Here is a 15,150-nt window from a genome sequence, read left to right on the forward strand (position 1 = left end):
AATTCATGCCTTAGGAGATCTTTCTTAGAATCAAGATTCGGGATTTCTAGATTCTTCAAGATTTCTTTTAATTATTGGAGAAGGGAGAAGGAATGTTACAGAGAGCACAAGTGCCTTTCATTTCTTTTTATATCTATTTGTTTGTTTGATTTTAAACTTATCCAGTCTTCTCTCTCTTGGGGAATACCACACTAGACACTTAAATATTCTCCCCATGTTGCATTTTAAATATTCCAGTCCCTAAAACAAACAATACGTTACAGGGATTTTTAGCCCTGCCCAGGCAAGCTGATCTGTATGGTGTATGCAAAGGTCAGCTTGTTAGAAAACATGTATCATGGCAATCTGCATGCCTAAGATACTGACAGGCACAATCACTACATCCAATACAACGTACCCAGGGTTATTCAAAGGGCCAGATGTGTTTGTCTTGTGGTGAAGTCCATTATGCCAAGAACACTTTCCAATCTGTGATAAACACTCATTGCACTACACCCATACCCTCTCTAGCTAACATACTGTGGGCCGCTCTCTCAGAAGGGTGTGATATATTGATACAGCAGTTTGCTAAATTAAAAACTTACTCCAGAGTCAGCAAGAAACATTTCACGAGATACTCTGTAAAACTTTGAAAGGCAGATGAAGTAAAGCAAAGTATACGTTCATGTTTTCTGCATTTGTGATTGGAGGCATCATTCTCATCATGAGACTTGCAGAAGTAATGTCCTCTTTTATAAAGAAAAATTTGGTCTAGACAAGCAGGAGTGTTAAAACTACACTTGCTTTGAAAGGACAGCTTAAAACCAGGCTTTTCTAAGTTAACATCATAAACATGATACAGCAGTAGGTTTTGCTCTCACTTGATTGAGGTGCACGTATGAATGTGACTTGTAAAAGGCTGTGATGCTATTTCACTATATAACATTTATGCATTATTTTATGGTTAAAATCAATGAATCAGAATAGAAATCTTTCAATTTATACTGTGCTTTCTTAATTATGCCAATGTCCACTCTACAATCGTTCACCATCCATTAGCTGAGAAATAAAAAATTTCCATTGCCAAATGGAGTTAAGCACCAACATTTACTGCACTGTTGTCTTCCTTCTTGTGCCAGTTACACACCTTCTGAATAGCAGCACAGGAGGAAAGCAGCCTTCAAAGAAGTGCTGCAGCCTCTCTGTCTGCACGTATACATGTGCAAATGAGAGGACAGCGTGGAGCCAGAACCAGGAGACCGTACTGACAGCTCCATGAGCAGGTCCCTTCTTCCTTGAATCCATGCAGCGATAAAAAAGTCAGAGCATCTTTTCACTTCTGCACCAGGAAAGTCCTGTTAGCGGACATATTGTGTGATCAGCATGGATCATACAACACCAGTCGTGTCCTTAGTTTATAGTACGATTTTATTTTGGTCCAGGTGTCCTGGCTTACTGCAAGCTTCACTTGTCACTCTGTGCAAGTTATTCAAATTCCCATGACTTCGACAGGAATTAGATGCCTACGAGGCACCTCCAGGGAGACCTAGGAGGCTTTTTATTTCTCTGACAGATTCTTTGCGTCATCTCTGGCTTGGGAGTTTGCAGAGATAACATCAAACTCTCCAAGACTATGAGAGCTAAATGAAGACTTTAGTATTACAACATTAAGTGATGCTGTATTACATCAATAATAATGAGACGGTTCTTGAGATAGCACTTTGATTTGTACATTTCCCAACTAAGATTAAAAAATGGTGAGGGCATTGCTTACTTAGGACCATGAGACTGAACCTTAGGAGGCAAATAAAAACGGGCAAAGGAGATCAGGCTGCTCTTCTCATACATTTCTGCTAAACACAAGGAGGAGGAACCAATTTTTCCCTCTACTTCTACTCTTTTCCATGTAGTAAACACTTGCCAGAATTTACTTCTGTAGGTGATAGATGTTCTCCAGAAACACCAGATGACATGGCTTAAGGAAACAAACATAGATAATGGTGACAGGTGGGAGGGGGATTGAAGGGTTGAGGAGGGGAACAACTGGCAAAGAGCTATGGGAAAATACAGTGGGGTTGGGTTTGGTTTGTTTTCCAGGAGGTTACATGGAAACAGAGGCAGCAGCTCAGGAATCTCTGGGATTAGGCAAACTTGGAACCCAAGCAGAAAAGGACCGAAGACTAAAGAAAAAGTGAGTACCCTTTTCATGTGACTTTCATTGGCTCAAACTTGATTCACATGTCAGGTTTTGTGTTGGTTTTATGCAGACATGTAAGAGAAGCAAGACCATCTACTATGGCAGTTTATCACTTAGCATGCTTTTTTCCAGTGTAAAAGTTTTTAAAGCTGCATATAAAATACAGGGAAAAATATTTAGAGTCTGTCAACTGTACAATAGTGTTTCACTTGTGAAAGAATATAGGTTTATGAGAAAGACATTTTCTATTTCACATTGTCATGAATTCTGTGCTGTTTGCCTTCTGTGCAATTCTTAAAAAATAGGCAGGCATTTAATGACTCACTACGTAGATTTTCCAGAAGGGAAAAAAAGATCTTTTGCATTATCTGTTGAACACATGATTATTTCTGTCTATAGAAGTCAAAGGCTCCCCATAAACCCTAGCAGCTTCACTTTCTTTTTGCTTGTCAGCAAATGGCAACCTAGCTTTTTGTTCGCGTAAATTATATAATAATTTAATGCTGTCTTTGGTGCACCTCCTTGTAAAACCAGTACACTGACTCACAGCAGCTGCCAGAAGCTAAGGAGAACTATTAAAATAAAGCTACAAACACAAAAGAAACCTCTTGGCAGCATCACAGTTCCAGTGTAATTAAAGGGTGTCAGAGAAAAAAGATGGTACTTAAAAATGACTTTGCAAATTCATTCTGTAAACAAACAGGTTTATTTTTCATCCATAACCATTAACTTTAGTGCTATTATTTGGATTCTGAAAGCCTCGTTTTTAAAATTTGTAGGGTTTTCAGGTTTCTTTCAGTATTTTAATGTTCCTTTGCAAAGTTTCAGGAGAATTTGCAATTCTAATCCAAAGAATCTAGGGATAATGTTTCAACTTCTCTTTAAATTTACGTGTAGAATATTTTTAATCAGCTCCTGATGAAATATAACTTTAAATGTACACATCCATGTAATGTACAAATGTAAGTGTTCCATTTAAATCCGCCTCAATTTAGCAATTAAAGGTAGAGAAGCAGTCATTCATTGTGCTAGCTGAGAGAGAAGAAACATTTTAAATTCAATTAAGAAACTCACAATAACATTCACAGGGATATTGCCGTTGATAAGTCTTGTCCCTGTATTTCTTATCTATACATTTTCATCACTCATTCGTCATTTAGAAATATATGGATGTAAAGAGTACATTACTATGCTTTTTTACTAAATCTAGAAAGCATTTTTGAGACCATCATTACCATTCGTAAAGAATATAATTGAATTTTCAGCAGCCTATTTTTTGCAGTCCCTATTTATCTTCCAGCTCTGAGGACTGAAGGTACCACAGTATTGAGATCACTTTGAAGGGACAAATGTGTTCACTTTGTTCACTTTCTCATATGTTAGTTCCTTAAACTGGATGAAATACCATAAGTCTCAGTACATACTACTGCATACATGACATGACTACTTCATATATGACAGTGGCTACCAAGTTTTGGATCTCGAAATAGTAGGTGTACAGACACTCTGTTATTAGACTTCTGTCTAATCTCACACAATTAGACTTTTCCATGCTTTCTGCTTTTCAAGTCTTTCCTTTTTTTCTCCTGTGTCTGTCTGTCCTTCGTTCTTTATGGATTAGATATAACCAAAATGGTCTCTGGTGGAAGGAAAGTAATCTTTCCTTTGTGGCTATGGCTATTCATCTAGTCTGAACTGTATACTATTTATCCTAAGTATATGTTATATGCCTATGTCATGAAGATTTTTAATTTTTTCCCCATTCCTTTAGATTTGTCTGTCATCATGGCTTCTCACTTTGGAATCCTTACAACTGCTTTTAAGATTTCTCTTAAGTTACTATCAGAGAAAGATTAACAGACATTGCTAGTTTATATATATATATATATATATAATATAGTTGTTGTAGAGGAGTAATATGGGAGAAATGTAACATTTTGTGCTAGAGATAATTCAGTAGAATCTCATGTATATGATAGTCATTAGGGTGCCAAGCTATCAATAGGATGTAATAGAATTAACATTTCCGTGTAAAAAATGCAGTCACATATTTGCATGTCTTACCTTGGAAAGTATTAAGTTGAAACAGTCCAGAAAGTCATTTAAATGAAAAATTTGTCTCAGTAGGTCAGATTTCTTTTTGCCAACACTTAACAATGCCTAACTCCCTCTGGAAGTAGAGCCTTCAAATACATACAGTAGCTGCAAGATTACTGATCTGGGTAGTGCAAATGGGAATACCATGCTGTGTAACATTAAGGATGATAGTAATGTGTATGAGGTCTTTATAAGAGGTATTAAGAGAAGTCTGAGAATCGTTTGCAATCTCATGATATAGCAGTAAGATTTAAGTCCAAGCATTTGATTCCTTTTTACTGCTAAACAGGCCCTACAAACCTGCAGAGACAGTGAGCCCCGTCTCTGGAACAGTGAGAGCAGAGCTCTTCACCTTGTAAGGATTTCTATGGCTAGTTTGGATTAGGACATAAAACCCCAAGAGAACCAGGCCCACCAGAAGGATAGTTAGGGGATAGGCTAAAGCAGGGAAGTACTCCTCTGTATTACGTTTCAGGTCTGGGAGAGCTTTCTTTATGTTGGCTTTGTTACTTCCTTAGGAAAAAAACCCCACAAAACAGTGATCCCAGAGCCAATTCCCTTTTCTATAAAGCAGGAACAATACCACATACTGAACTTGTGTTTCTCTCTTATATGCGTAAGTCAAGTGAAATGGCTTTCAGCCCTGTTAACAGCTCAGTGAACTTCTCTTTCAGTTCAATGGTAGTTCTGGTGCAGGAGAGCAAGGATTCTTCCCTTGACATGAAACCAGAGGTCTGATTCATCATTGTGATCGACACATTCTCACAGTACTCATTAACGTCACCAGAGTTTACAATTAGCTTTGAGTTAGTAAACTAAAATTCGATAGAAGTTCTTATAAAAGGATGGATTCCTGTTAAAATGTTATCCATGGTATTTCTTTCAGTTGAATTAATCTCTTAAGTGAAAAAAAAAAACTTAGAATGCTAAAATTCTAATTTTGCATTTTTTCAATGTATTCAACTTCATCGGTAATTCAGCAAGGATGCCCCTACCGCAGGGATGAAGCAGCATGATGTTTGAAATTGTCAGCTGCTGCAGCCAGTAGGTACTAATGGTCCACCAGGTGTCCTGGCCACCTGCTCCCTGAGTAGCAAGCATGTGCACTGACCCTGCTCTGGCCTCATAGAGTTACAAACACACTGCAGTGTGCTACACTATTTTAGAGCAATTTACATGCAAAGAATAGATTACTGAATAATACATTTCACTCTGAAAAGTTTCATGAGAGAATATGATAATTTTGGAGACCAATTCTCTCTCTGGTGATTAGAGTGTCATTAACCTAAATGTCAAAGTTTTCCTAGTTCTTGCTTAGAAGATGCTATTTAGATGTAAAATTTCCTTCAGTTTCAATTGACTACTTAGGCATCATTAAAATGTAATTAACAGTTTGTCTCAGTGATATGCCAGACATTTATAAACCTCAAACAAGAGTCTCTATTCATCCAACATTTGGTTATTACAGTAGATTTACTAGTAACAAGTCTTTCTCCTAAGGCATCAAAGAGAAATTAAGGAAGCTGTGTAGAATTTTTTTTATTAGACCCAACATGTTCCTAAAATCATCTGAAAAGATGAACTTAATTTGCCTGAATCATCCATAGATGTTTACTCTCAGACATTAAATATATGACAGCTCTAGTTAGTGTTAAAACTTCAAGTCTTACTATTTGTAAATTGAGCATGCAGTCCTAGAAAACAAAAAATGAATGTTGGGGTATTTAGAATGTTTAGGGTGTTATTCCATTATTTGGTGAAAATAAGTGATGTTGGGGTGTGACAAATAACAATGCACTGCATTTTTATTACTTAAACTAGCCTTTCTATTCCACTTCACTTGTTCTATACGAAAGCTGTTAATATTTTGTATATAATGTCTTCTGCCTTTTCTCTGACTCTGAGCCTGTTTGCCTAACGAGTAGCTTCTTCAAGAAAACTCAGAGTTTAGGACTAAAAGCATTAATGGCGCTGATACCCTCTATGTCGCCATTACATTCATTTGAATCCTCTAATGATTCAAATAATTTGCACTGATCTAAATAATAAATTTTATTTAGCTAAGATATACTTTCCAGAAGGCACCCATCACTGAAATAAGGAATGGAGCTTTTCTCTTAGTACTTTTTTTCTAGTGAGTAATCAGTCTCTCTGTGAAAAATGGTTACCTAATTTCCCCTGTGAAAAATGGTTACCTAATTTCCAATTCTGAATTTTGTAGGTGCCTTTTCTCCGTGAGTGTGTATACACTGTCCCAGCTGTTCATAAAATCATCCTTCGTGGGTGTGTTTGCACCAAATAATATGACAGTGCACAATAACTTGGCCTTGGCATTCACTCAGGGTTGTCATGATAGCCCAAGCTGGGACCCAGCATAGGAAGTTTCAGGTCAGTCCAGTTTGTATCGCAACTCATAAAGGTTCGTGGAGCGTTTGGACACAGGCATAGTGTCCTCTGGGACATCAGAAGTTGATCAGCGTGTGTCCCACAAGACAATTCATACCTCAGAAAAAAAGTAGATAACACTGTGCCAAAAATCAAATAATCTGTATCCCCCTTAAAAATACATATCCCCACTGACCTCAACTCAGGCAGCAAATTAAGGCACTTAACAGAAGCTCTATAAATGTTTTACTGTTCTTTTCACTAAAATACGGTACGATGAACCCTTTGTAAAAGTCGTCTTTAACAATGAACTCAGCCAAACTTGAAATATTATCAACAAATAGAGCCATGTTTGCTTCCCTTTTTCTATAACTGTCCTAGTGAACGTCAATTGTATTCTCCTTGTCCGTAGTTTTGCTCAGGATTGATGTCAAATCGTCCTTACCCAGAAGCCTCACTGGTGGCAAATACAGCTCTAAAGAGTGTTGCTTTGTCTTTCAAAGTGCAGTACAGCTCTGAGTGCCAGTAATATATATCCTTTTCAAATGGAATGTTTGATTTGATCTGCAACAATATGCAATGTTGCAGCAAGTAAGTATCCGCCTGAAGAAGGAAGCATGCTGAAGAGAGACAAGACGTATATGTCTTCTGTGTTGCTTAAAAGCATGTAATGGTTGGTCATAATCACTGATATTTTACAGGATGTGTTTATTTCATCCTGTGCAAGGCAGCAACATAAGGCAAGGTTTGAGAGACATTTAAGTGCTATGTAGTCCTAGATTGCCACACGGAGGTGGATTTGACCTTGTGCATGCTGCTAGTACAGTTTGAGATTGGCCTATGCCATTGCTTCCTCAGCAATCCCAAATACAAATTATTTCTATGAAAAAAAATTTACATGCAAGTCAGCTAGCCTGAATCATATTGACAGGATTCCAGCCCAGAAGCTGATAAATTCTCCAGTTTGTTAATAGGAGCGTTCGAATAACAATCATTACTTACCTCATAGCTGATGAAATAACTGCACTGTATCACAATGCTATCACTCCTAGTCATCTGGCGGTGTTAGGATAAGTCAAGAGCAGAGCTTTAGCTTCACTTTTTTTCTTCAATTTTGTTTGATTTGACTCTGGACAAGAATCTATTGATTCCACATTTCCAAAACAAGCTTAAGGTGTGAGGTTTATATTTTCCAAGGAAAATCAATGTAAACCATTCTTTCCTATGAAACTGTTTGGGGGAGATTTACTCCACAGGTATGGGGGTTTTATTTGCCAGATAGAGCCTCCTGCCTTCAAGTGGATTGCAGAAAAGCCTTGATATGCCAGGACACATACATATGCTTACATACATGAATAAAGACTTGTAAAATCAAGACCTAAGTAATTCTCATATGTAAAATTATGGTGTAAAAATAAATTCTTAGTATTCATAGCCTTATAATTAACCTTGCAGAGAGAACTGCAATGCTGTTAAGTCTCCGCTGACTACAGTGAATATGAACAGAAGAGCATGTTGTGTTAATTGACTCTTCTTCCTTTCTACCTAGAAAAAAAAAGAGCGATAAATGTTGATAAGTTCCTTTGATAAATTTGACAAATTCCTAATAATGCTTCAGTCCTTTTCTTTTGTTGGTTTTCATTTGTATATATCCTTCAAAAATTGGGAGATGATAGAGTGAAGTCACAGAAGATAGGCCACATGTTGTGATACTCCACATTTAAATAAAATCAGTAAAAGAAAACAAAACACTGGGACTTCCATTTTTTTACAGGCAAATCTAAGTTTTAGATCCCTGTCAATAGGCTACTTGAAAAAACGTCTAGGTAGACCTTTTTGTGGAATAAGTGTTTGAAACGCTGTAGTTATTTAGTTGCTTTTGAATCCACACAATGCCCCTTTAATTAGGTTTTATGTGTGCAGCTGCAATTAGAATTTGACATAGTGTATTTGTGACTACAAATAATCTCTGTCTTCTGCAGTATACAAATAGCTGTTTCTAATTATTTTCTTCATTGCACACATTTTGAAAAAATGAATCCAATTGGATTAATTAAGGTCTTTTTCTGTGCCATCTATCTAATGTTCCTGTATACATAATGCTTATTAAACACCATTATATCCTAAACGTACATGATTTATTTTTTTACAGTGGCTCTTAAGAATACAATGCCTTTTTTTTCCCCCCAGTCTTTCATTTACTGAATCTTTAGGAAAATTTAAGTTTTGCATTTAATTTCTTCCCTTCCTATCTCATCTATGAGAAACTACCTGATGTTGTTAGTAGCTTTCAGACTGATCTTTAGTTCTTCCTCCCTTTCTAGCAAACAATACTGTGTTCAGTAGCTATTATTTTCTATTTTCTCATTCCGGTGGAGGCAGGAGAGGTATTCAGTGTTTTGCTATGCAGTTTAGGATTGTCTGCTGTGTCCACCATGATTTTCTCTTGGCTGGATTGGTGTCTAATCCTTGAGACATACATAAAGATGAATTTTCTTTTTTTAACTTAATTCCTTTAGCAAACATTTTTAACACTTACTGGAGACCCTTTCAAATCATTAGTCAGTCAAAGCTTTTGCAATGTTAAAAATTTATCCTGCTATTACATTGATACTTGGAGCCTTTTTAGCATTACAAATGTAAGGATATATGGGTATTTATCTTGCAGAGGATTATTAAACCTTACTAGATTATTCTGAGGATGAAAAAATTGATACAACATATTTTATTCTATATCAAACTCACATATTTTTAAAAATCTTGTATTTTTAAAATAATATTTTTATCCTTTGCCAAGTTTTTCTTATGCTTTTCCTCATAAAAAATAAGGATATTTGTATCAACAAGTTGCAAGTTTTTAATCAAACAAAGCCCCAGTCCCTGCCTTATCTACACATATTGGCCTATCTATTGCAATTTGGGATTTCTGGATAAATGTAAGCATCTACCCTCATGCATGCAGCTGGCTTTCTAAACGATGATCACCAGCAGATGCAAATATCCTGTCAGATTAACTGTAGAATTAGGGTTTAAGGGAAGAATGGATAAAACACAGCAGAGGAAAAAAATTCTACATAACTTTTAGTTTAATATATGTCTAAGGGAAGTCGTTGTGTTCCTTCAATAAAATGGTGATAAAATGGTTGTCTTATGAAAAGGTGAAAGCTAGAATTTAAAGATCCATTTTTTTTCTGCTGTATTTTATTATTCTGTGGACAAGATGCTCAGAAGGAATGTCCCTTGATCCTCTGCTTCTATAATGGGGGAAACTGGAATGGCCTTCAGGACCCATAAGTTGTCCCCAAGCGACTGCAAACTGCCAACTCATTAAAGCTGCCAGAAAATGACTCGCATTCCAATTAATCCCCCTGTTTATTTCTCTCTACCCATACCCAAAGGAGTGTTCAGAGGAAGATGTGAGAAGTGGGAGTTCTGGTTCAATAGACTCTGGAAGGTCAAAGCTTTTCCAGCAAAGGTGTTCAAGTCAGTCTTTACAGTTAGCTCAGCAGAAAATGAGAATGAATCATGAATGCATATTCAGTTATAGTGCTACTTCCATCAGATTTGGTAATTGTTTGAATAGTTCTCTAGTCCTTTATTTATATTGCATACCTTCGTTGTTCTTCCCTTCCTTAATTTTCCTTTCCTAAACTTTCTGTGTATATATTTGTCATTTGTTTCCATCTACTTTTCTGTATCGTACTTTCTCTCCTCTCTCCCAGCTGTTCTGCTGGTCTCACACATGTGAAAACAAAATTTAAGATCTTGAAACCAGCACCCTCCTGAACTCACTGAAATGTCTGCAACCTCTTCTTACTGAATCAGAGCACAGGCTTTTCAGTCCCAAGTTTTCTACAGCTATATCTACCAAGCATTTTTATATCTCTGTAAATCATTTGTTAATAGAAATATAATATTCTGAGATGTCTGGGTTTCATTCAGGCATATAATTTTCTTTTTATGATGGCAATTAAAGGATGCTGAAGAAAGTTTATTATCAGCAATGGCATCCTGCTTTCTCCTACAGATACTGTTACCAATTATATTGGCAAGAACAGTAGTGGGCAAATCACTCACGCCAGTATTGCTACTAATCTAGTGTTAGTATGACTGCTGAAATTAAAATACTGCATGGCATAAATAACCATTACAAATGTTAGTCATCTATGTACGTGAAATCTGCATATTTAAAAAAAAAAAACCACCAAAAAACCCCGAGTCTAGGTCATTTATGATTACTATGAGATATTTTGCTAAAATATTAGTAAAGTGCACATAGAAAAGTAAACCTTGGTTTGTAGTCCACTCAATTTTACTGTGTCTCTATGGTAATTTGCCGAAATCCACAGGTTTGGGATTTTCAGGATTTTTGGTGTTACACAAAAATCACTATGAAATTCTTCAAATCAGGGCAAAATGCTTTGATTTGAAAAATCTATTCCACATTCACTGTGTTTACAGATCTTTGGCACAAATATGTATTGCAGGTGGAAGATGTGCTGTGCTGAGTGGTACCTAATAAATAGCCAACATCAGTTTAATGTAAATCTCATTTTGACAGATGCATCTGTTCTTCACAAGAACATTTAACTACTTTAAAGCATTCAAAGACCAGTTAGAAAGATTTCCGTAGTAATAAAGGTGGTATTATTTTATCTATCATATGATTTATTTTTTTTATGGACTACTATATGTTCATTAACATTTATGTGCTTTTTTTTGCATTCATCTCTCTCCATCTCATGAAAAGCATATCTGGGTAAGTTAAAACACCATGGCTGCTGAACATATTCATTTTCAGCACCATGTTTATTTTCTGTGTTTTATTATTTCTTTTTGTTTTTCTGTGAACTTTATGTAACAAATCCATGCAGAAAACTGACCCAAATGAAAACTTTCAAAGTATTCAAAAATAATGGTAAACCTCAAGAAGCATACACAAATTCAGGTCAGGACTTGCTGCTGCAGGGCTTAACAGAATGGATTAACTACTTAGAGATAACTTCCGTCAATTTTTTTAAATAAACACATTTTGGGAGGTCTAAAGGCCAGAATCACAAAGACATTTGAAAGTTTAAGTCAGTGGAAAAATCTTGAGAGTGAAGGCCTAGATCAACAAATGTTGTTAAGGCATAAATTCTGTTTAATTAAATCACAGAGGACTCAAACTTGTAAACACTCTAGTAATCCAGAGTACGCAATTTCTTTTTTTCTGTTTGAGCCCTCATGCTCTGTAGTACCACAATAATATTTCATTTGTGCATATAATTTTACTATTTTCTTTTTCACCAGTTCATTTTTTTCTGGTTTGTTTTTTTTTTTTTAATTGTTAACCTGATAGCAAGTTTAAAATCTTCATCTCCTCTGTGATCTATCGTACAAATGTTATTTTCTTCTTGAATAATTTTTGGAAGTTAAGGAGAAAATTTCATCCGTTCAAAGCATGTATGAGCTATAACTTTCTAAAGGTGTAAGGATAAAAAACCCAAAGATAACAGGGATTACCACATTAATTTAGAATATGTGATTATGAAATGGCTTTATAAAAATAGATTTGATAACATTAAATCAATCTGGGAACTCCAGGGGGTCTCTAATGTAGTACACTACATACAAGATTGCAAGGCTATGTATTATGTCTGTTTATTTCACAGGTGTTTTATTATTTTTTTAATAGTAGCTCTCTGCAGCTCTAATTTGTTAGGGTCTGTATTAAGCATTCCTGAACATGCTTCACTTAGCTTAATATATGTCTTCAGAAAAAAGAATGCTGCCCTTCAGTTTACATTTTGCCCTTAAAATGTACACCTATATAGAATAATTACAGCATTGTTAAACCTGCTTTGCTAATCTGTGTTATCTGGGATGCTGTTAAATTTCAGGTTATACTTCCTTGTTTTATAGATTTAAAACCTTTTATTTATTAGTTGCATCTTGACTTCTGTATTTCAGTCATTTTTTCTGAAAATTCCTTAAAATTGGATACAAAACATATTGAAAAAAATGGAAATTGAATTTTTTCCATTGTTTTCAGTCTGACTATTATATCAAGTATCAAAAAGGAGAAAGAATGAGGATTTCAGGTCATTTAAAAGCCAGGTCACTTAAGTGCTAAAGTTGAAACAAGATCTGACCCAGTTTCCAATTAGTGCAGTCTTTAAATCAGATGAATCCTTTCAGATTAAATTAAAACAGCATTATATAGCAATATCAAGTCTGAGTCTCTTTTTTTTTTCTATTTCCTACTTTAGAAACATTTATAGTCTTACAGAAAATAAATAGATAAAATATAAAATGTCTAATAAAAAATAACAAGTTACATCATTATTAATTTACACAAATTCAACTACCTTATTTTGTCATAAAATGACCTTAGCTACAGGATTCTAGCCTCTCTTAAATATTTAGCAAATGACAATAGAAAAGATAAAATCCAAATCCAGCTTAATTCATTAGAAATGCTCTCTCCTGAATTTTGCAGTCTTTGAATGTGAGTATGTTAGCTTTCAAGAGGCAGATGTGTTTAATCTTAACTTGAAATCATAGGATTACTCAGACAAATATAGCAGATTTGGTCTATTGTTTCTGTCTGTTTCTCTTCTAGAAACCAATCATGTATAATATTTCATTGTAAACTAAGCATTTTAGTATTGGTGATAATAATAATCATGATAGTGTCAGTAATAATAATAATAATCAGAGGATCTGCTAGGTAAACACTTTCATCTGTTGAGAAAAAGTCTATGAGTAAAGGCCATTTCATAGAATCTAAATTGCCCGTTACAAGCAGAATTTATTTAAAAATTTTGGCTATTTTACAAACTTGATTTGGCCCTTGACTTCACCGTGCCTCATTTTCAATTTATCTCACATTTATGATTACATTTTAACGAAGAGACATTATAATATGTGCAATATAATATCCCTGAGGACTTTTCATGTGAACCCTACTAGAACTATCAGAGTAAATGCTATTATTTGCAGAAGTATGAAGATCTGTGTTGAAAAATTGTTCAAGATTCATCAAGACAGTGTTTGGACTTTGTGTACTACACAGAGTGTTTGCATTATGTGTATCAGAAATCATAAGCTGTTATTTCTTGTTTGCTTCATGGGGGGGAGCCGCATCTTCATAAAGAAAATTGAATGTCATGGAATGACATGCTTTAAATCAAGATCTTGTTAACTTCCTACACAAAGTCTATTTAAAGATGAGTCTTATTTTTAATAAAGTTCATTGAGTTTTATGCAGTGAGTTGGTGAGGGCTGCTGATACTGAGCTAGGATTTTCCCAGTGCAAGGGAAGGATATATATGAAATAGAAAATTTGTTTATAATATCAATATCATAGTTTTGCTCTTATTTTCCCCCTTCCTCTTGCTCCCATGTACCTCTGCTGTCCAGAGGAATATTGAAGCATTTCATAGTCCCCGTGGTATGAGACAGTTGTGCTCTCAGCTTGGTAGGTTGATTTGGGCAGTTGTATCTGGCTCTCAGAAGAATGGTGCTAAAGAAAATGGCCCACTGTAACAGTATCTTTAGGAAGTAATTCTGGGGAGGTTTAATCATCAGAAGTCAGTGCTAGGGAGGCAACCCCGCTTCTCTGACACACAACTCCACAATACAACTTGACATGATGTGTTTTGTGGGTTTTTTTTTTTCCTGTCTTTGATAAAAGAGTGAAGACAGCCCACTTTGAGGCACTGTCTCTGAACAGACAAATACAAGCATCTCTCGAATTTTGGATGAATGCTAAAAAGTTGATGTTCATGAAATTTCCTGACTTTGCAAAACCAGGCTCAGGGTAATGATACATTTTAAATAGCATATTGCAGTTACTCCCGTAATGTCTCCAGGAAGAGGGTTTTATTCTTGAACAGTAATAATGTTATCTTTAAAAATACAGCTTTAATTTGGAATTCATTCCAGTGGTAGTAAGTGGTTTAAACCGCTATCTGCAAAATAATAGCATTTATAGTAATGCCTAATTAATGTCAACTCTTCCTTATCAGCTTGTTTTCATACGTTGCAAAAAAACTAAACGAGCATGGAAATAATTACATTTTAATTCCCTACCTCCTTACTAATGCAAAGTGGACACATTGTAATACGTAGTACTCGTCTGACAAAGTCTTAGGAGGAGAAAATTCCCACATTCCCCTGCAAAGCATCTTCCAAATTAGAGAAACTGTATAATGCTATTCACGATCTCCAAACCCTATCTTTGTAATGAAAGGAAGAGGGAGTCACACTCTTTAGGGTACTCGTCCCTTCTTCCTCCTGTGATCAGTTGTATGTTTTTGTAAGGAAAACTGAACTGCAGTCACCAATTCTCGTGGTTTAACCTCAGTCGGCAACTGAGCACCACACAGCCGTTCGCTCACTCCCCCCCCGCAGTGGGATGGGGGAGAGAATTGGAAGAGTAAAAGTGAGAAAACGCATGGGTTGAGATAAAAACAGTTTAATAATTGAAACAGAATATAATAATAATA

At 35.6% G+C, this 15,150-nt stretch overlaps 1 protein-coding gene across 1 annotated transcript in view; it reads left to right on the plus strand.

Moving 5' to 3' along the window:
• PPFIA2 (PTPRF interacting protein alpha 2) overlaps positions 1–15,150 on the plus strand; it is a 374,120-nt gene that overhangs the window by 332,153 nt on the left and 26,817 nt on the right. The window contains exon 21 of the mRNA XM_009284918.2: positions 2,077–2,170. Within this exon, the coding sequence (XP_009283193.1) occupies positions 2,077–2,170 (94 nt within the window). The remainder of the gene's footprint in view (positions 1–2,076; positions 2,171–15,150) is intronic.

Source organism: Aptenodytes forsteri, unplaced genomic scaffold (genome assembly GCF_000699145.1).
Source record: "Aptenodytes forsteri isolate BGI_AS27 unplaced genomic scaffold, ASM69914v1 Scaffold71, whole genome shotgun sequence".
Classification (NCBI taxonomy): domain Eukaryota; kingdom Metazoa; phylum Chordata; class Aves; order Sphenisciformes; family Spheniscidae; genus Aptenodytes; species Aptenodytes forsteri.